Genomic DNA, 22402 nt, shown 5'->3' on the forward strand with positions numbered 1-22402 from the left:
GTGTGTGGGTGTGTGTGTGTGTGTGTGTGTGTGTGTGTGTGTGTGTGTGTGTGTGTATTTAGCATGCTGGAATGGGAGTTGCAGAGCAGGATTTGCTCTCTATGTAACATCAATCTGTTCATTTTCATTCATTTATATGTGGTGGGGTTCTTTAGCTTCTCTTGTCCAATCTCAAACTGTTTCCAGACCATATATAAACCCTTTAGTAAGTTCTAACTGTGTCCCAGGGTCTCCTCTAGTGAGACATAGCCAGAAAACCTCCAGGAGGCACCTGAATCAGATGACCGAACCACCTCAGCTGACTCCTCCTCATCAGATTCCTGTCACACGACCAGCCGTGCCTCCGATTTGCTTCTCTATACACAAACATTAAGTCTGACCTAAGAGAAGCAGTGTAGAGCAGATCATGACTTCTGTTTTCAGCTGATGGTGACTGTTGTAACACATTTCTCTGGATACTGTTGTTTTTAGGAATCATTGGCCACTGCCAACCAATAAATCATATCTGCAGGTTTATGAGGAGCACACAGTAAAAAGTGAGGTTACTGCATATCAGCGAGTACCAGCCCACTTTGAGCACGGGGTAGGGAGACCGGGGACAGTTGCAACACTTCTTGCATTTGACTCTGTTGCTCAGAGATGGTTTGAATTAGACAAACCAAATTTTAATACAATAAACTTACATCTGTCTGTTAATAGTCAAAACCATTTATAGATGATTAAAGCATGTACATTCTTCACAATTTGCATTTGAAAATGAAAAGTCGGATGTTGCAACTGACCCCAGGGCGAGGACAGTTGCAACGTTGTTTGGGGGTGGTTGCAACATATTAATAATACAATATATTTTACTGTTAATAAAACTTTTATTTTTATATTTATATTATTGCTAAATTAATAAAAACTGTAAGTTATAATGATATTACAGTGTTATTTATTTATTCTTTTTGATCAATTGACAAATACAGATTTGCCTTGATGAGTAGACCTTATATACAGATGACAAAGATTCAAATTGATATAAAACACATATTGTTTTTAGAGACAAGAATGATAGAACAATCTGTGGGACATTTTACTTTTGTTTCGCCTATTGTCACTGTACGCCTATTTTGCAAAATTTACATTGAAAGAAACTGAGATTTTAAAACCACTGTTGAAAACAAAAACTGCAGAAAATACATCTTAAACACTTTTGTGTTTTAAACTATAAAATTGTCATGAATACCCAATACCTTTTTAAGTGTAAACTTAATTTCAACATCTTAATATCATCTGTATGTGCTCTGTTTTTATACAGTTGTAACAACTGTTGCAACTGTCCCCCTTCCTGTCAGCCATGATAAAACCTCATGTGTTAGCTAAATAAGCTGATCTGGATACATGTTAACCATATTAGTTAAAAGTCAACATATCACTAATTTAAACCATATAGGTTTGAGCTGGATCACATAAACAGTGACAACAGTAGAACAAAAATAAAGCTGGGCAAAAAAATACTTTGGTACGGTACGTCAAAAACTGTTTTTTTTTTTTTTCAAATAAATCCTGGAGCAGTTTTTGAATTTGCTTACTTTTTCTTTGCAAGGTGCGATATCTAACTGAGCATGTACAGTGTGAGTGTCATCACTCTAGCTTGTTTCTGTTCAGAGAAAAATGACTTGTTGCAACTGTCCCTTGTTGTTACTGTACCCGGTCTCCCCTACACTGAATCCTAAAATACTGTATTTTTGAGTGTTGCTTTATAATTTTTGTATTTTTGATAGTCTTTTGTCTGTGCCATTTAAAGCTATGGAGAGAAACAATCTGATGAGGCTGGCTCACACGATCCCCTTCACTCCCGTTTCCATGTTTGGTAACTTTAATCAGATTTTCACCTTATTTCTTGTTTATAAGCGGTATCTGCTCCTGCACTTCACTGAGGGTTTCTTCATCGTCTTCAGGAGGCGAAGAGGTGAGCGTCTACTCTCTGGAGGACGCGTCCTCGGACACTGACCCTGAATCCAGTTCTGTCTCCTCCTGGTCTTCCCGAGGCTACACGGCCATGCTGCAGCTGCTGTCCAGCGAGGAGGGTTCTCTGGATGGGGGTCTCCGGCAAGGCTGCCGGGTGTTATGTACCTGGGCAGAGCAGGAGGTGCTAAAGCCTGGAATGGTATACGTGGTGAAAGCTTTTAAGGCCGAGGTGGTTCGCGCTTGGCAGAGATATTTCCATGGGAGCACTGCGCTGCAGCTGTGTTTAAGGGTAAGACTTTTAAAACAATTCAAAGTGGAGTCGAGCAAGAATCACTGATTAAATCATATTTTCTCAAAGTTAGTTTCACGACTGTTTAGCAAAGCTTCACCCTAAAGGAATTTTTTTAAGTGGGCTCATGTAGAGTACTTTTGAAAAGTGAATGATTTTAGTTTAAAGAATCATGTAGACACCTTCATTTTGTAGTAAAGGTACTCAGAACTGATCCATATGAGTATTTTTTTTGTACTAAAAACAACTCAAACTTATTTGCAATTTAACCACTTTCTATATTATATTTTTTTCTCCTGTTAAATACTATTTTCTCAGCTAGAGAACAATATCACAAATTATTCATTTTGTTTTAAATCAGCTGATATTTTGGGATGGAATTTTTTATAAACTAAAGCCCGGCAGACATACTGTAGTTTGGGAACCACTGCTCTAATTTTCCTTCTCTGAATATTCTGGATTTTACAAATTTTCTTTCATTTCATCATAATAATGCATTTACTTTTCCTGTTGCTAATATGTTCTGGGGTTTAAATGAAGGAGTCACTGGCAGTACAGAATTTGACACTGGCAAAGATGACAAGTTGTTAAAACATCTTACCATAATATTTATGAAGGCTGATGAGATATTTTTGAGTTTGAGTTGTTGTAAATGATGGAATTTTGCTCTTGAACGGATCTTGCTCTGATTAGTCTTTAGCTTGACTTCCCAGTGAAAATGTCAGTCTGATTGTCCAAGCTTTGATTGCTCACAGTGCTGCCTGTCGCAGGGAAAATACTCACTGCTCATTATTACTCCACACTACCCTGTAAAAACACAGAACTCTCAATCTTCTTGAACTTGAGTTTCTTTTACTAACTCAAACCCTTCACACTTTAACTGACATCCCAAAGGAGATCCAGCAGCAAAGAGCAGCTCAGAAAATGATGCAAGTGTTTAACCAGATCAAACCTGATGATATGCACCATTCACCAAGGTGTGTGTGTGTTTTATTCTTCAATGTCCACACTATGTGTAACACACTATCTGTGCATGTGATGACTTTGTCTTCCATCCACCAGATTTCTTGATGTATCGCTGGTTCTTTGGCACTCTAATGGTCAGTGGTTGACTATTGAGAGAAACTTGCCAGGCGTCTTCAGGAAATACAACAACAACACAGGAGAGGAGATCGCCCCCTGCTGTTCACTGGAGGAAATGTTGCTGGCATTCTCCCACTGGACCTATGAGTACTCCCGCAGAGAGCTTCTGCTGCTCGATATACAAGGCAAATAAATCTAACGTTCATGTGTTTTTGGCCTAATGTACATTTGTGTGAGAGTTATCTTTTTCTTTTTTGTTTATTTATTATTATTTTGTATTTGGCAGGAGTTGGGGCAGAGCTGACTGATCCAACGGTGGTTATGGGAGATGACCAAAGGTATAGCAACATCTAGTTTCACAAACTCCTCTGTTTTTTGCTTTTAGAGTCAAATTTTTCAACATAAGCTAAAGACAGACAGATAAAACAGTTTGTTTTGTTTAGTCTCACACTCACTCTTTCTTTCTGCAGTGGTGGCAGGAATGAGATGCTGTTTGGTCCTGATAACCTTGGAGATGCTGCCATCAACGGGTTCCTGCAGAAACACTCCTGCAACTTCTGCTGCCACAGACTGGGCTTAAAAGGTCAGAAATGCATGAAACAGGTGATTGTAATAAAGAGAAACAGTCTGGAAATGTGTTTTGGTGACGTGATTATTTAGAAATAATTATGTTGTCGACTAATTTTAAGGTTTAATTTAAGTGTGGACCTTTTTCTGTTGCTTTACACACACACACACACACACACACACACACACACACACACACACACACACACACACACACACACACACACACACACACACACACACACACACAAATAAGTAAATAAAGAAACGAGTATTTGTATGTCACCTCTATGTCGTCACTCAGGAGGCCTAACTTGGCTCTGAGAGAAATCCCCGACAACTTCAAATGAAGACAGCACGCACCAACAGCCAGCTAATTAAGCAGCGAGTCTTCGTTTATTTCTGTAACAACAGTTGTGTTTGAGGCATGGGGGTGGGCCCTGCTTTGTGCGTTGTGCTGCGCGGCCTTTGATTACGTATTAATCATGTCTTTGTGCTGGCAATGTGCTGCTGAGACATTAGCTTTGATTAGCTATTAATTAATGTCTCTGGGTAGACACGATACCGGCATCTAGAGGATAACTGTGCGGAAAGAAACTGTGCTCAAAAACAAACAAGCCCCAGCAAACAAACACACGAGTGCAAACACTCAGACACAGTTGTTTTGATATTTCAAAGGTGCGTTGTGTTTTCTCTTCCCTTTTCCTTGTGTCCTCTCCAAGATTCCTCTAACAAATCAAACCAAATTATTCATGCAGGATGCATGGCCTTCCTCCCAGACCTGTCAGTATTCTCTTTCTTGTGATAATGACTGTGTTATTGGAGTGACATGTCGCTAACTGATGTTTCTGTTGTTCAGATTTAAGGAGGCGTTTGGGCAGCTGTGAGAGCAGCGGTGAGGAAGAGTCGATGTCGGGGAAAGAAGAAGAAGAAGAAGATGATGATGAAGAAGAAGAAAAAGAAAAAGAAGGGGACAATTAAACCAGGATGCAACCTTTGACCAGGGAAGTACGAGAAAAAGAGCATATGTTTTTTTATAGAGATGTTTTTGTAAAATACTTGAAGTTATTTTGTGTTTACAGTGTAAACAAGGCGATAGGTTGATGTCTTTGTCATCTGAAAACTGACTTTAAAAGGTTATATTTACAGTAATTTCAACTGGTTTCTAATAAAGTCTAAAATTGAATAAAAATAAGGTTCTGTTAATTTTCAAAACGGAAAGGAAATATAAATGACAATTTTTGTATGTTTAGAGAATTATTTTGTATTTAATAAAATACAGATAAAACTAGGATGAAAATAAAAAGCATGTTTGTGATTCAGACAAAACCAGGCAGAAATTCACCCATAAAATTTCTTTTATTTTTTTCCTTCCCACAACAAAATGTCTACAAAAGCGATAAAATATAGAATTTAACAAAAAAAAAATCACTTCAGACCTTCACATTTTATGTACATCTCAAAAGAGGACTCGCTAAGACCTCTGAACTTCAGCCCAGTCTGATTCTTCAGCTCTGGGTGTTTTTTTTTTTTTTTTTTTACTCCCATTTAACACAAATGCATGTGTACACACACTCCTTTCTGCTTTTATGAACATTGAAATGCTACAGTGGATTCAAAGATGAGTTCAGAGTCCAGCAAAGTCCCCAACATTAAAAAAAGCATAAAATGTAAAAACAGTTTTTTCAGTGTAATCACTTAAACTTTTCCATGGAGTTCCCCTTTATTTCTTCATCTTTTAATGTAAACTCCCACAGTAAAGCATCTAAGCCTCTCTCTGCCAGTCCTTTTACTCCTCACTAACTATGGCACTTTGAAAACAAACAAAATGACTTATGTTTGTACTTTATTAAAATTGATCATCTTGTTAGTCCTGTGTAAAAGAGGTTCTGTAGCCCAAGTACCTTTTTTCATTTTTTTAGGTTCTGGATACAGATTGCTACATTTTGTTTCATTTGCTCTTGCTGGGAGGCAAAAACATTCCAAAATAACAAAACAAAACAAATAAATAAACTTTTTTTTCCCCAAAACTACTCCAATTGCACAGGTGTAATGCATCAAGAAAGATTACAAAGCATTGGTAGAGCAAACAACTCGCTGTTTGCTGTTTCTCTCTTACTCTCTCACTCACACACATACTCGCACAAAGTTTTCTTACAAAAGGGAGGAGGAGGTTTGTAGTGTGTGACTTGTGAGTATGAAGAGTGTTTCAGATCAGCTGTGGTAAAATGTCTGCACAACTCGTCATTGCAAATAAATAAGATTGTGCGTTCTGTGATGTCATTCTGTGTTGATGGAGCAGGAAAAAGGCGCATGATGCGTTCAGCCCCTACATGCTGAACAGGCTACTCCATAACATTCAGAATAGATTACCCCACCCGCATCACCCCGAGTCCCCCCACCCTTTAATAAAAGCAAAACAAACAAACAAACAAACAAAAAAAACAGCAGATAAAGGGTTTCCAACCCAGTTCAGTAAGGCCAGCTCAAAAGGGGTCCATCCATTGATTTATATCACTTCACACATTCATCAGGTGACAAATATCATTTAAAATTTAATGAAAATTTGAAATCAGTTCTGTATAAATTAGAGCATTAAAAAAAGTAAACGTTTGAAATATTTTTTTGAATGAGGTGATGTGGAATTTCCCCTAAACAATAACCTGCTGAACACTCCCCCCACCCCACCCCACCCTGTCGAAACCTACAACACCATGAGAGAAGGAAACGCAAAGAAGCCCCAAAATGTTTCACTGTAATGAAACGTCATGCAAATAGAACAGAACAACAATAGGCTAATAGTAAGAGAAGAATAGTAGTCATAAGAACAAGAATAATAATATTAATAAAATGAAAAAGAAAATAATAATAATAATAATCTTACAATGCAAACATGACAGTAGTAAATGCCTCCAGTTCTTATTGCTACAGTTATACTTACAGTATTGGCTGTCACTTATTCCCCCCCCCCTCCCCCACAACCCAGTTTCACCCACCTTTGATTCACAGTCTAATGAGGGAAGCAAAAATTAAAAATAAAAATCACATACAAAAACTTCCAACATTTAGAGTTAGAATTCACTGTCTCAGGCCTGATGGAACAGCGCTTCAGTTGTTTTGAGAGCTGCATATGTAGCTGTAAACATGAACCAAGAGTGAGACTCCATTCTTTTTGTTGTCTTTTATGGTGTAAAAATGTCTCTACAAAGATATATGGACAGTGAATTCATGCTCTACACACACACACACAGACACACACCCCGACAAACACACATTTCTATCAAAGCCTTGTCTGGGCAGATTACTTTGATGGCATACGTTAGCAGCATATGCACTTTAAATTCTAAAAAGTCATTCTTTTATAATTAAATTTCTTAGTAAATTTCCAAAAATATTAAACCCTCTTTTTTAATGAAAATTGAGAAAAAAAATCTGCTCCCTGAGAGATGCTATGTAGTGCATCAAGTCTTGAGCGAGTGATTGTCTTTAAGAGTCACCGGCCTCTGATCTGTGCTCGGGTCAGGGGATTCAAGGAAAGCTGCAGTACTTTGGAGGAACCAGTAACAGGACCAGACTGATGATTACTGAAGGTTAGCATTACCACATGTTATATAGTCGATGTGGGGGGAAAAAAAACATGAACAGATAAAAAGCAGTGTTAGAGTTCATATTTTCTCTGTTAACAAATTAGTCTGAGTATGTCCGTCCTCTGTAGAGAGGTGAAGATTTGGCCACTGTGCAAAGACATATTCAAACATAAAAAAAACCTTCAGAGGAGTTTTTAGTGCTTAGTAACACTAGGTCAGAGTCTAAACATCATGGCATTTAAAGATTGCGTAAAAGAGCTATGTAAGAGTTTAAAATGTTTAGAAAATTGCAAACTCACTGAATGCATCCATATCATGGCTGTATGCAGAAGCACCCAAAATGTATATCCTCTCTAAAAATTTCTTTCAGAATATTTTTTTTTGAAAAAGACAAAAACAACAAAAAAATCTGAGTGGATAAAGGTGCACTTAGCCCATTATGATTATTCTTTTTTTTAAACACAGATTCCAAATTAAAAACACTTTTAAGTGCTAACAAATACAGAATGGCTTCACACAAAATGTGATTGTCTAGCACAGCTTTCTGCATGATTAGCGTGTTTGTTTGGCTGTAAAATGGTATTTAAATCAGTGGAGGCTACACGACATTTCTTCACTTTTTTTTAGTGCTGTAATGTCTTACATCCTGACCTCAAACTGTGGCACACTGAGTTTGAAGTGGAAAGAATACCATTTGTCACAATGATTGTTAGACATCATTGATGATCAAGAACATAAAATAGTGCATTCTAGTTAGGATTTCTACCCTACTTTAAACAGCTATGAAACATGGGCAAGAGGTTGAAAAGAAGCAGTAAGATTAGCAACGTTTTTGTGAAAGTTATTTCTCTTTAGAGTACTGGTCCGACATATTTACAGCTTGGAGTGTCTGACATCCATGGACTCGATCGTGCAAACGGCAGGATGAGAGCATACCTTGCTCATATCGGTTAGAGTGATTAGAAAGTTATTTTAATTCAAGTTCGTATAGAAAATTTCACATTTTTTGGTGGATTATTTATACATATGTTCACTGACTTCTATCCATTTGTCTGCCAAAAGCATGTTGCAAAGGTCCTGATATACTGTATTTGAGATAAAGAGCCGAGTAAAGGGATGGAGGGAAGAGGTGTGGAGATCATCATGAGGTCCTGGTTTTGGATGAGTCCTTACAGGTTGATTGTTCGAAAGCAATCCAGCTATTATTGGACAGAATTATTGCAACGTGACACAAATGATTGATAGGACGGCAAATCTGCCAGATTTCTTTTTCTCGCAAAATAGACTATGTATGTATACATCTTCTCCTTGAAAAGTAGTAGCAATTATTTTCTTTTTAAATCCTTCATATCCTCTTTTTACATTTCTATAAGGTTCGACCAGAAGGATATAACTCCTTCTATACATATGAACAAAATCCAGACAAGGCTTCTGTATATCAACATACCCAAATTGTCGCCCAGGTTTTTTGCCCAATATTCATTTTACAAGTCGCAGCTTTACAAATTCTGTACACAAACTACCAAATAAAATAGAACACAGACAAGGTATAGTCACAGCCACGGTGGGCTGCTTTATATTTAAATTAGGAGGACTAACTTACTTTAAACAGAACAAGAAATAATACTGGAATCTGTTCTCCACTAGAAGAATATCTACAATAACTTCTCTAAATCCAGTTCAATCCCTTATCCAGCTCCTTCATTGTCACAAAGTCTTCATGTGAAAAAAAAGAACAAAACAATTTTTTTTCTAAGTTAAATCAAATTAACTTACCCACATTAAAAAAAAGTTTTGACAGCTCAAAATAGTCTCTAGCTGTTTTAAAATCTGTACATTTCTGGTCAGTCACTTCAGTTCAGGAACACATGGAAGCCCCTCTGAGGTTGTGGCCGGGGCATGCTCTTCATTTATATATACATTCTTCAGACTGTAGCGGTGAACAGGATGGGATAAGTGCAGGACATTCCTAGTGTTGTTGGCGGTAACGCAAGTTTCTAGTAGATGAATCCTCACCCACCGGTCTGAAACGAGCCTGGGGGCGGATCTCAAAAATACCTGGTTGCTACAATGACGCAGTCGACATGGTCACTGTTGTCTTGTCAGATGGAGCACACGTAAATTGATTGGTCCTCTTCGGTGGCTGTTTGGTGCGTTTGGACCACGGGCGGTCACTTGGGCATCACCATAGCAGAGTTTGGGTCAGGGTTAAAGAGTTCTTTGTAGAGGGGAGGGAAGAGGACGTTGACTGTTTCTGGATGGAGTTGCTGGAAGGCCTGAAGCTCCTCGGTATGGAGGGTGCACAGGGCAGACAGGGTTGGGATTCGGCTGATTAACTGCAAAACCAGATGAAAAGATGGTCAAAAATATGAGAATCTAGACTGAAAACCTACAAAAGTATTTTGTGCTTCTATTTATTATTCTTCTTTTACATATTTGAGCAATCTTTGAGGACAGAAAAAGCTTAATTTGGATGTTGTTGGACCTCAAAGCTAGGTCTAATATGTTCTTATAAAGGTTTTGCCAACCTTAGCCAGTGCATCTTCATCCATGTGGTTCTTCTGCATAATGTGCTGCAGGGCAAAGTAGATCTTCTCCTGGAGCTTCTGGACTTTTCGAGGCTCCATGAGCCAGGGCCGATCTGAGAATAAACGAGTGTAAAAAATAATTTCAGTGATAAAAGTTTGATGACTGCAGAGTTAGTCATATATCTAGTTTGGCTGTAAGTCCGCTTCACAACAAGGTATATTTGAAAGGATAAATTTATGTCAGTCCTAACATAATAGCAAGAGTAAATGTCATGCATGCACCAAAAGCCATGCTCATTTCCTGTTGTACATTTGTGTAAGTGGAAACACTGACCTGTAGAAATTAGTACAGCTGCTGAGAAGAGTGCAATCTCTTCCTCTGTTAGCTGCAGTGAACACATGCTCTTGGCAAAGTCAAACACTGCACTCACTAAGTCATCACAACCTTCAAAGGACACACACAAGTGCGAACAAAAATGTCATTACACTCATTTTAATCATGTACTAAGGTGATGAGCAAATGCTAGAATTGCCTATTTTTAGTATTGATTAGTATTTTAGATGAAACATATGAATACCAGTGTCTTACCTAGAGCTTTGAACATCTGCATGCCTCCGTACTTCCCCTCAAAAAGCACAGTGTTGTTGAGGGGGTTAAACGCCCTGCACATCCGCACCAAGACCACCTCCAAACAACCTGTCACAACCATTCAGACGTATCATGATGTGTTCATTGTGACACTATTATTATAACTAGAGTACAGCACCATCGTTTAGCTTGTGCTAAAACACAATTGATTTAGCTCTGACAGTAGAGCTCACCTGACTTGAGGAGGAGGATTTGGTCATTCTGGCACAGTTCCATGAACCCTGAGATGCGCTTGGCAAACTCCACCACGTACTGGATGGCATGAGTGATCTGGATGGCACACTGCTGCCACAGCACGTCCCGCGGCTGAAATCAAACACGACAGGTTTTGACAAACATGCTCCGTATTTAAGAAGTTACCGACATGTCACTAAAAAGTACTGGCTAAGTGTTCAAATGCAACATGACTTTGCAAACTGAAGCAAATGGATGTCAGCATTTGTTTTTAATTAAATTTGGATTAATTTTAGCTTTGAACCACTGCCAATATAGGACCTCTAAAGGTATCATAGGTAACACACACATTAGGTAACATCAACAATCCATGTCCATGCATGAAGGTGATGATGCAACCTGCAAACCTCACCTTGCTCTGGTACATCTTGACCTCTTCATATGAATGTGTCTGCCAGGCTAGCTGCTGCAGCTCCTCTGTTGTATACTGACATGTTTCCAGGTGTGACTTGATGATATTTTGAGCAATACGGTCTGAAAGAGAGACATTTTTTCTTTTTTTATAAACTAAGTGATGCTGAAGTAATATGCATGCTATGTTGCAGATGCTAAGAACATTTAAAAACAAAAAATTATGGATATTTTAGTCCTGTTTTCACCCTACTCTAACAGTTACTTAATTTTAACTAAATCTGTGCTATCTGTTGAAGGTGTGCAGATGATATGACATTGTCAGCTAACCATGTAAGCCTGTCTGATCTCCTGTTGTGCTTTCAGATTAGGACTGTGACTCACACTTTCTTCCAGAACTACTTTGTCCTTAATAATTAATCAAAAAGAATAACTTTTCCATATTTTAAGATGAACCATTCTATCATATTTAACGTATGAAGCGTTATTTACCTAGCTCTCCCATGCTGACATTGCTGGGTCCAAATTGACTGTCCTGGTAGCCTCCATAGCTGAACAGGTTGGGTACTGGCGTCAGGTCATAAACCGGCTCCTGCTTAATGTGCTTCATGCCGGACATGTCCAAACCCGACTGGTCTGGAGACGGCTGGGTGGAATCGATCCCATAGTATCCCCCTGGCACTCCTCCTCCATTGCCATGGCCCCCTTTGGGTAGGTCTATGACATGGCCATTGGCATAAGTGCCCCCAATTTCATGGTTGAGGGTGGACAGTCCGTTGGTTAGGCTGGATGAGTAAACGCGTGCCAGAGCTTCAGCTTCACCAGTCTGCTGCTGTCGCTGCTCCTGAAGTCGTGCCTGGTGCTTCTGGACCTCTGCATATAGGCTGTCGCGCTGCTTTTTGGACATTCGGCCAAACTTCACCGCTGTTTGGGCGGAAAAGAGCAAAAAATAGGGTGACAAATTTAGTGTTTTTTTTTTTTTAAATCAGCTTTAGCTAAAAAACCTGTAAATTTATTTTAGCAGAAGAGGTGAGTGACACTAGGAAATTTGGTATAGATCTGATACCGCATAAATACAGGGCCAGTATTGCAGATTCTAATATCAATTGTCACGTTCATTGAATAATTTTGCCTTCTACTACACACAACTGCTTAAAAAAATCACTTGTGCAAAAAAATGCAACAATGTAAGAAAAATACATATAACCATGTTGACAAAACAAAAATAACTTCCTTTGCACATGGGCATGATGAAGAATTTGAAGACTCTGCACTACTGACTGTGTTTTTTACATTTGAGACAAACGTAAACTAAAGAATTGATCTCACAGCTTGACATCACTTATACCAGTACCCATCTTGGTATTGTTAATATAAATACTAGGATACTCCCACCCCTATTTTGTGGGACAGTTAGAAGTAAAATGGTGCATACAGCTGATGTCCAATTGTACGTTGGATATTGTTTTTGGAAAAATTACAAAAAAAATATACATATATATGAAGGTAAACTGGGCCTCACCATCTCTGGACATTCCTAGGGCGAGACATTTCTGCAGGCGGCAGTGTTGGCAGCGGTTTCGGTTTGTTCTGTCGATGAGGCAGTTCCTCTGGCGGGGGCAGGAGTACGAGGCATTGTTTTGTTGACTCCGTCTGAAGAAACCCTGGATAAATGTCAACAGAAAAATACAGGCTTTAGATATGACAGGAGCTAAGACTCGGCATAAACTGAGTGCAGAATTTCTCAAGAAGTCTTACCTTACAGCCCTCACATGTAATGACTCCATAGTGGATGCCTGATGATTTGTCTCCGCAGATTTTGCATGGTATAACTTCGATTTGGGCTGCAAGCAAAGCAAAAATAAAAAAAGATTTTCAATAAAAAAAATTGCATTCTGAACTCAGCATAGACCTTTGCTCCCCATCTCCACTGTACACCTTCAGTCAGAGATGCTGAACCCCAGCTGAGGCTCTTAATTTGAAAAAGACAACCTGGTTGGCAGAAGTACCTGAATGAACTTACAGTTTGTCTGAGGACACAATTTCTCTGACCTCCAAAGTCACAAGGGCACAGTGACATGTAGAAATTTATTATGTCTTTGCAGGAGTTTTCCACTAACTGTGACACTCAGGGCTGCATAAGTGCACACGCTATGTGCACACAAACATGCACACTCTCAAGTAAATGAATAGATTGTGTGAGTGGATGCTTTGTGTTTTGCCTAAAGTAGAGACCCCTGCAGGTTAAAAGGCTTGTCCACAAAGAGAAAACCAGTTACATCACTGAAGGACCACTCTCTGTCTCTCTCTTTTTTTTAAGGTTCATTTTTTTAGTTTGCACAAACACATTTAGTTGTCCTACTACAACGCAGTCAAACTTTAGCTTTTTTTGTAATCTACATATTTGTACTAGTTTCACTACTTTTTCTTTGTCATATCTTACTCACTGTGCACAGGCAGCTCCATGTACAGACGCAACCAAAGGCACAGAATGTGATCAGAAACGATTTCAACACGCAGAAGCCCCCGTCATGGATATCTTGAGCATGTTATCCATAATGTATGAAAAGAGAGGCTTGGTTCCTACTAAGAGATGGATGTTCATGAATGTAGAGGTAGGCAGGTATGCTGCTGAGATGGCACAGTCTCTATAAAGAGATTAGACAGCCTAACTAATCCTAAATTATTTCCCGACGAGCTGGTTCCTTCTTCTGCTGAGCGCTGTGATATGCTGCATCTCCAGCAGCAGCTCACATGCAGTCACATTGCATAGTCCCACTTGTGGCAATTTCTGCATAATTTTATGAAATTTACAAAAAGTCCAGAAATTGGTGAAATCAACAAGCAGATCCACACTAATTGACTCCGCTTTAACTACCCTTTTCTGCTATGATATATTTGGCTATATACTGTATTTAAGTGAATATGAAGAATTTTAGCTTTGCGCACACATTTTGTCATGCATATATTGTGTGTTTATATTTAATTTAAACATGGTGGAATGAGTGTGCAGTATACATAACTGGATAATCTCTTACGAGGATCAGTGCAGGCACATGTACAGACTAGAATAGCATTCTCTATATAAGAGCAGACAACTCATGTAAATCTTCAACAATGAATAGGCACAAATATTTAAAAGATGAGTTTTATTTCATATTTTGAGACTTAATGCACATTTATTTACACTACTCTTCTGCTTATGCCAGCGGGTACATGTGAAACTGATTTGCAGTGAGACCTTTTTAGATGCAGTTTAAAAAACTATAGGATTGTGGAAACCTATTGTTTCCATAAACATTCACCCTTTAGTTGTTTATTATATTCATATATCTCTAAATTACTCATCGCCTCCCAGCCTGAGCTCTTTCTGCGTGGAGTTTGCACATTCTCCCTGTGCACAGGTGGGTTTTCTCCCACCTACCAAAACATGTATGTTTGATAAATGAATGGCTGTCTGCCTCTGTGTGGTCCTGTGATGGATGAACAACCTGTCCGAAGTGTCCTCCACCTCTCTCACAATGTCTGCTGGGAATAGCACCAGCTCCCCCATAACCAGAAATCAAAAAGTGGGTAAGATGGATAATTTTTTGTCATTGTCTTGGTTAATGACAATCTGGTCAAATTTTGATCTGGGTATGATGTCTTGATTCAGACAACAGGACACTGAATCTTTTTTTTTTGTACTTATAATAAAGCTTGTTGCTCTTAGTTTTGGTGATGTGACCCATTTCCACCAGTTCTTGGCCAACTGGATCTAAACTGGGTCAGAGCTGAGCTCTGGACTTGGACCATAAACAGACCTGTCAATGAACGTGGCCTGTAACACACTATTATTAGTCTGTAAATGGGTCAAACATGGCTGATGTCAACAGACCACATGTGAGCTGCAAACAGGAAGCTGAGCAGAATGAGTGATTTCCATCGTCCTCTCACTCTTTGTAGTTTCTTTTTGATTTTTAGTCAAACTCTTTGACTCAAATGTTAATCTGGAGCTAAATTAATCTTCATGGGTTCAAACACTTTGTATGCATTCAGCCCACACCTGCCACTGTTATTTGAATATACATAGTTTTAGTCATAATTTCTGTTGATTTGTCAAAAAAAAACCTTTACATTTCCCCACAGCGTGTCTTTACAGTTTCTGCTCTGCAATTTACATCATATCCTCACTGTGTTCCTTTTTTTACCCCATGGCAGATTATACTCCTCTTTGTATCACATAATTATGCCCAAACGAATATCACCGTGTGGGCATGTGCATTGTTTCTGTGTGTGTGTTTCAGAGTAAGCATTTCACTTGTAAAAAAATAAAAACAAAAAAAGACACGGGGAAAGATAACATAAATGTCCGTCTGAGTTTGACAAACTGTAAGTGAATGTTTATGGTGTGTGTGTGTGGGGGTGTGTGCATTGTTGTGTGTGTGTGTGTGTGTGTGCGTGTGTGCGTGTGTGTGTGTGTGTGTGTGTGTAGGTGTGTGCATGATGCTTTTAATCCTCCATTCAAAAACAAGATTTCTTGTCTTGGCATACCCCGTGTCATTTGGCGGAGGCACAAAAAGTTGTTTTGACAGAATTTATGTGATAAAAACCTAACCTGAGTGCTGATTTGTTTTTGTTTATTTTTTTTTTACAATCTTTAAGTGTTTCAGACAAACCCATGTGCAGCTTTGCTCTGAAGCAGTTCTTACTTTATATCCAGTGGCAGCAGCAGAGATTCTTGAGTCAATAACTCACTTTTTATTAGCACCAAAGGCAGAGCATTGATGTTTATGCCTCTCTCTTTTTCTGTGTGTGTAGTTGTTTTTACTACAGAGTGAGGACCATTTGCACCATAGTTACTATCAAAGTGAGGTATTTAATGTAAAATGAGGACCTCTTCAATGTTCCCACTTTGTCTGCAGCTCTGCTGTGCTTTGCTAGTTTGGTTTAGATGTATGGTGTGAGTTAAGTCTTGGTGCAGGTCAGTGTTAACTATAGACCAGTAATGGTTAGTTTTAGGGAAAACGTCTGGGTTAGGCATAAATACAGTTACAAAAATGAATGGAAGTCAATACAATGTCCTCAGTTTGATGCAAATATAGAAATATGTGCGTGTGTGTGTGTGTGTGTGTGTGTGTGTGTGTGTGTGTGTTGTGCTTATTGCCTGTGGTGACTGTCAGGTAGGATACAAAGAGACAGTCATGACAGCATTACTGTTGCCAGGGTGACCACCCACTCGCCGCACTCGTCTGGCTGTCACAGCAATGATGTGCTAAGCTGTCACACGCTTAAAGGAAGTGATGTCATCGGCGTGTAAAGCCAACCGATTGCCCCGGCGTACTCTCCCAGCAGCAGAGGCTTTGTGAAATGTTTACAAAAAAGACTCCTACATCCACGTCAAGTCGACAGAACGATGAACTTTGACTGCAGAGGTGGTTTCGACATGTAGCGGAATTAAGATGTTTGTTAGATTTAAAAGCAACCGAAAGATTAAATTAAATTGGAAAGCAAATTTGCAGCCTGAAAGTAATAAAAAACCTGATATAAAACATGTCTAATGCAGCTGTTCGCTTAACCTCTCTCCATGCAAATCCATATCTGGTGAGAACACGAGTAGGGAAAAAAGCTACAAGATTCTGTTGCCCTCTAGCTATTTGTTTTTTATGGGTGGTTTGCCGGTACGACTCCTCCGACCTGAGTCGACCCAGTCAGAGCAGAGTGACTGACAGCATCCTCGGCCAGTGGAAGGACGAGCGTTATCCTGAGGTCATTATGTAAGAGCAGGACTGCAACGCTGGCAATTCCTTAGCTAAGAAGAGGATCAGGTGTGCACAATCTCTGGAGAGAGGAAAAAGATAGAACCGACCAGAGATGATTTTCACAAAGAACACGGCAGAGATGGTAACGTGAGAGATGTGTGTTGCAGATTGTGGCCACGAGGGCTGTATTGCTCCGGCACGTGTGTTGTGATAATTGATTTTTAATGAAGCGAGGATCTCCTGTGTATTTCCAAGACTGGCCCTTTCTCTAAATAGAGTCCTAATTATCTGCATTAGATATTGCATGAAAAAGCAGCAGCCGTACACCAATATCTTTGAGATACTTTGCTTTAAACTGTATTATTCCTCGCACATTGTGTGGTACAGGGTTAAACAAAACACTCACAATAAACAAGCTGGCTTTCCTCCTTCATTCGGACAATGCAACTGCAAGTTAGGGCCACTAGATGTTGCTGTACATGTTTTAGATTCTGTGTTTGAGCGTTGCCAAAGGGGCAGCCTGGACATGCATGTTTCATTCATTCAGCCTGCAGCGTGGTTCGACAGCAGAATCATTCCCAGAGCAGCACTCAGTATCACGCAGCTATGCAACAGAGCGCACTGGAGGTTGATATTTTAGTGTCACAGTTTAAAGAACAGTTGAAATCACTTTCTGCCATAACTTTTGCCAGTGTCAGAACCTTCAGAAATGCAAACACGACTCCCACTGAAGTCTCTAGGGTTGACTTGACGGGATGAATGTGGGCGGCATCTTCGCTTCATTAAAAAATATGTATAGCTTTTTCGCAGTTAACTAGATATCTTCTGGGAAAAATGAAGGGGATCGGCATTTTACCCCCCACCACCCCTCGTTAAATCTCAACAACTCTGGAGCTGATCTTAGATGCCTATATGCCGTGAATTATGCTATCAGTGTGCAGCCTCCCCTTCACTTCAGTCTGTTTGACTTCTTCACTTGTCTCCGAGTGTTCCGCCTCGCTATAAGTGGCTGTGTGACTGGGAAATCATTTCAGTTTCTGTATTTCATGATCTATTTCCATCTCTCAGACAAACTCTGCTTCAGTCTCGCAGAGCTTAGAGAGGAACGAACGCTTTCTCTCTCTCTCTCTGTCGATGATGAAAAACATCGAGAAAACTTCTGGTGGCGTGATTGTCGAGTGGGTTAATGCACACTGCTGGGAATAGCTTATAGCAGTGCTGCTTGGGTTATCTCCCCCGTGTCTCCTGTCATGTTTCCACATCACACTGTCCCATTAAAATCAATGAAACACCGCCACTGTGTGTGGATTCAAACGGACGTCTGCTGTGTGCTGTTTTACTTTCCACTGCTTTTGCTATCGGCAACATCTAAAGCTTATTCTGAAGGGTGGTGGACTCTCATCTTTTCTTAAAGAAAATATATAACGGGAAATACACTTAACTAACTTTATTACTTTGTGTGCCTCAGTCACCAGTGTACAGCGTTAATCGTATGTTTGTCGTGTTTTTCTTTGAGGCAGAAATGCATTTCTAAGAAAAGTGCAGCTTTGTATCATTGCGGCACATCATTTTTAGGCATCTCACTCTATCTTTATTGCAACAAAAGAACGTCCTTTTCTCTACAGGTTAGCAATGTTGTACTATAAACCTGTAGATTTATTAATTCTCTGATCAGTTTGAGGCTTCCTTTTCCTCACAGTTAATAGAAATGAAGAGTCAACTGCTCCACCACGTTTATTTAGACAGTTTGAGAAGTGAAACAGTTTTCAGTGTTGTGTAAAGGAATCATTTACATGATTAAATGAATGATGAATTAATAATGTAAACAATCAGACCAGATTCAGACCGGGCCTAGGCTGACTGGTGAACGCAGTCGATATCGACAGCATTTATCTACAAGGTGACACAGCTCTGTTTTTGTTCTCTGTCAAAGTAATAATCATAATGCCATGCAGTGTGCTCATCTCCCCTCCCCCCATTGCTAGCCTTTACCGCCAAAGCACGTCTTTGTCCATCCTGTAACACCATCACCTTGTTGTACAATAAAGCTACAGTCCATCATTTTTACCTCCCAACACACACCTCATCCCACACACAGATACTTTAAAACACACGTACAAACAGAAAAAAGTCCCTATTTCCCTGCCCCCCATGCTGTATGTCAGAGGGCACGAGCTTGTCCAGCTTGCCATGCAGCCCCAAAGCACTCTGGGTAATTGCTCAGATAGCAGGTCTGGGATCAGCTGCGGTTTGCGCCGAGAATATAGCACCGCGGCGTGATTGGACGCCACAGAGAGGAAACAGAAGGGGGCCACTGGCTGTCATCCAGTGCATCGATTCGCATTAACACACACGCGCATTAACGCACACAAACTCACACGCACACATATCCACGGACTCACACCAACATGCTCCCAGAGACGCGTTCAAACAAACAGGAGCACACGCTCGAACATGCTCAAACGCGTTCATCCCTACAAAACTTTCAGAAAGCAGACCTATGATTCTCCAATATGACCTCCCCCATCTAACCTCACACACACAAACACACACATTAACACGCACACAGTCTGCCACACTATGCAGCATTTGTCCTCAAGACAAATCGGAGACGTGGGAAAAAAAATCCATGGAGTTTACCCAATGCCTACATCCACACACACACACACACACACACACACACACACACACACACACACACACACACACACACACACACACACACGCTCTGTATGTATTCATATACACAGTCTCCCCATCTGCCGCCTCAGATTTGCCTCCCATGGTCACTGTACACACACAGCCCCACACTCCAACCCCCTAGGTGACCTGTAGGACCCTGATGGCCTTTGACCTTTCCTTCAGAAGTGAGCGAGTGCATCCGAGTGGAAGGAGCAATTGCAAGTGTGAGAGGGCCTGCATCTGGTCATTACCGTCCTGAAACCAGGCTCGTTCTCATGGCCGAAGCAAACTTACACACCGCTGAGAAGAATAACCGTCGAAAACCCTGCGTCTCTCATATGTTTCTTCTCATTTTCTATTTTTACCCTCGTGTTACACAGGCACGTGTGTGTGTGTGTGCATGCGTGCGTGCGTGTGTGTGTGCGTGCGTGTGTGTTTGTGTGTGTGTGCGCGCGCGCACTGAGCTGTTTAAAACCCTGTTTATGCTCTGGCTGGTTGAAGCCAATGAGTGCAAAGAAGAGTATGCCGACAGGATGTAACACACTGATTGGAATACAGTCGAAAATAACATCATGTCGGCGATGGTCGTACTGCCATAAACTCACGCCTCTCTTACTATGGTGTTTGTGTTGAGCCTAATTGCAGATGACAGTGTGAGGGTGTGTGTGTTTGAGGGGGAAGGGAGCATAAAGGTGCTTATTTCAGCATACAGAGAGAAATTAAAAAAAGCAAGGATGTCCAAAGAGAGACGGACATAGAATTGCTCTCTTGTTTTACAGAAAGTACAGAGACAATAAAGAAACTTTTTTTTTGTGGACGTAGCTTCCAGTTAAACAGGAGTGTGTGATTAATCATATATTATTGGTAAATGGGAAAATCTGCAGAAATGAATGAATGAATGAATGAATGAACTTTAAAGCATGATTTGAATATGGCTGTGCATGGTGTGGTTGGTTATTTCTTAATAAATTAATTGAAACTGCTTCTCTGTGTACTTTCAGGAACAGTTTCAATCCATTTCTCAGGAAATAACCATGCTGTTATATATTTACATCTGGAAAAGAATACATTTAATGTGCAGACAGGTAAATACTTTAATCTGCAAGAAAAAAAATAGAATTAAGTGGTGGTGAAGAACTACTAATGAACATAAAAACATTACAATTTAAGAAAAAAACATTTCCTTAAACTATCTTTATTTGATGTTTCACTATAATACTAATTCAGTAAGAAGCTAATCTGCTTACACTTAGAGCCCTTCTAATATTTTGATAAAGTATTGCTTATTTATGATTTTTCAGCCATAAACTTTTCAGCCTTCAGCTTATGTTTCTGCAACCTTTTTCCAAAACATCTCATGGACTTTGTCTTTACTTGTAACAGTTTGAAGTACTTTAAGGTTTTTTTTTTTTTTTTCTGATGATATAAACTGATTTATTTGCAACTGAGGGTTGCTATTTATAAGTATTTACGTAACACCTGTCAGTAACCAAACAGCACAAAAACAGTCTGTCTCGGGCTGAGAGTAAACACTGGTAAATGAGCAGGCTCTCATTAACTTTTTGTTAGTTTTGAACAGTTTTAAATGCGTGCGCTTTTCCAGTGCGTTCATTCTAGTGAGTGTGTGAGCATGCACATGTGCGATCTCATGTGTGCGTCCTCTCCCAGGGATGGCCGCTAATAGCTCGCCTCGGGCAACAATTTAACTCAGCCTAACAAGGTTCTCCCCAAAGTGGCCCCAGGGGCATCTCTCACAGAGGCAAATTGATCACAAAGACTATCACACGGCTCGGCTCGGCTCGGCCCAATCTGCGCTGCTCTTCACCCACTCTCTCTTGCTGTATATCCGGTGGGGAGATTTTAAAACAGAATGTCTTATGAATGTTAAATCTGAAAGGAGAGAAAGTAAAAAGCTGTCAGCAGGAGCAGGCTTGGTTTTCTGACTGCGTTCTCGATGTGGATTGCAACAAACCTAATATCAACAGCATGTAAGCACACGCACACTTACAGATTTAGGAGATGCATCTCAGAAAAGGAAGAGAAAGCGAGCAAGAGCCAAACAAGACTTCCTTCAATGAGATTACTAGCACTAAAACAGTCTAATCTTTGTCATTAAGAAAAGATGCCACAGCGGGCTAAGTCATATTAAAGGCTTATCGTAGACAGTGTGGTATTGACCTGCTGGTGTAGAACACCTTCAGAGGAAAAAATATTTTCTGTAGCTACAGCTGACAACTAATGTGCACAGGAAGTAACTTCATCATTTTTATACCTTCAGAGTCACAACAGGGAGGCCATTTATGCATTGTTAAACACAAAAATACACAAGTATTGTTTTTTGTTTCAGTCCTTTATCGATGCAGAAACAAAGCTCAGTTAAGCCCCATAATAATGCATCTTTATGTTGCTGCACATAATTTATTCGAAGCTTGGAATGTTACACATTTACACACTTATGTTTTTTTTTCTTCTTGAGTTTATACGCTAATCTGCTCTCAGCTAAAGTCTAATGGGTGGTTTGCGAGTGCGGACTTTGGATGCTGCTGTAACAGGCACTCGTGTTATTCATTGCTCAGGGAGGCTATGGTGTGGAAGTGCAACCTGAGGACGTGGTGGTTTGCATCTTTATGAGCGTGCGCGTGTGCAAACGTGCATGCAGGTAAACACAAATTAGATGTTTTGTTTTGGTCACACACACACACACACACACACACACACACACACACACACACACACAC

The 22402-nt window shown here is 40.0% G+C and overlaps 2 protein-coding genes across 6 annotated transcripts in view; one reads left to right on the top strand and one right to left on the bottom strand.

Annotated features, from left to right (window-relative positions):
• Window positions 1-5309, top strand: part of trpm6 (transient receptor potential cation channel, subfamily M, member 6) — a 21423-nt gene extending 16114 nt beyond the window's left edge. For 4 of the 5 annotated variants that reach the window (XM_014012045.1, XM_014012040.1, XM_014012041.1 and 1 more), the window contains 7 exons: window positions 1790-1855; window positions 1944-2242; window positions 3137-3219; window positions 3305-3510; window positions 3612-3663; window positions 3796-3908; window positions 4752-5309. In XM_014012045.1, coding sequence (XP_013867499.1) covers window positions 1790-1855; window positions 1944-2242; window positions 3137-3219; window positions 3305-3510; window positions 3612-3663; window positions 3796-3908; window positions 4752-4873 — 941 coding nt within the window. In that variant the 3' untranslated portion in view covers window positions 4874-5309. Of the gene's footprint in view, window positions 1-1789; window positions 1856-1943; window positions 2243-3136; window positions 3220-3304; window positions 3511-3611; window positions 3664-3795; window positions 3909-4751 lie in introns of those variants that run through there. The other variant, XM_014012044.1, reaches the window with a different exon arrangement.
• rorb (RAR-related orphan receptor B) overlaps window positions 5233-22402 on the bottom strand; it is a 22342-nt gene continuing 5172 nt past the window's right edge. Inside the window, exons 2-10 of the mRNA XM_014012046.1 lie at window positions 13000-13085; window positions 12764-12905; window positions 11734-12165; window positions 11243-11364; window positions 10830-10962; window positions 10597-10704; window positions 10342-10452; window positions 10008-10120; window positions 5233-9815 (exon numbers count right to left, since the gene is read on the bottom strand). Coding sequence (XP_013867500.1) covers window positions 9651-9815; window positions 10008-10120; window positions 10342-10452; window positions 10597-10704; window positions 10830-10962; window positions 11243-11364; window positions 11734-12165; window positions 12764-12905; window positions 13000-13085 — 1412 coding nt within the window. The 3' untranslated portion in view covers window positions 5233-9650. The remainder of the gene's footprint in view (window positions 9816-10007; window positions 10121-10341; window positions 10453-10596; window positions 10705-10829; window positions 10963-11242; window positions 11365-11733; window positions 12166-12763; window positions 12906-12999; window positions 13086-22402) is intronic.

Source organism: Austrofundulus limnaeus, unplaced genomic scaffold (assembly GCF_001266775.1).
Source record: "Austrofundulus limnaeus strain Quisiro unplaced genomic scaffold, Austrofundulus_limnaeus-1.0 Scaffold88, whole genome shotgun sequence".
NCBI classification, from domain to species: domain Eukaryota; kingdom Metazoa; phylum Chordata; class Actinopteri; order Cyprinodontiformes; family Rivulidae; genus Austrofundulus; species Austrofundulus limnaeus.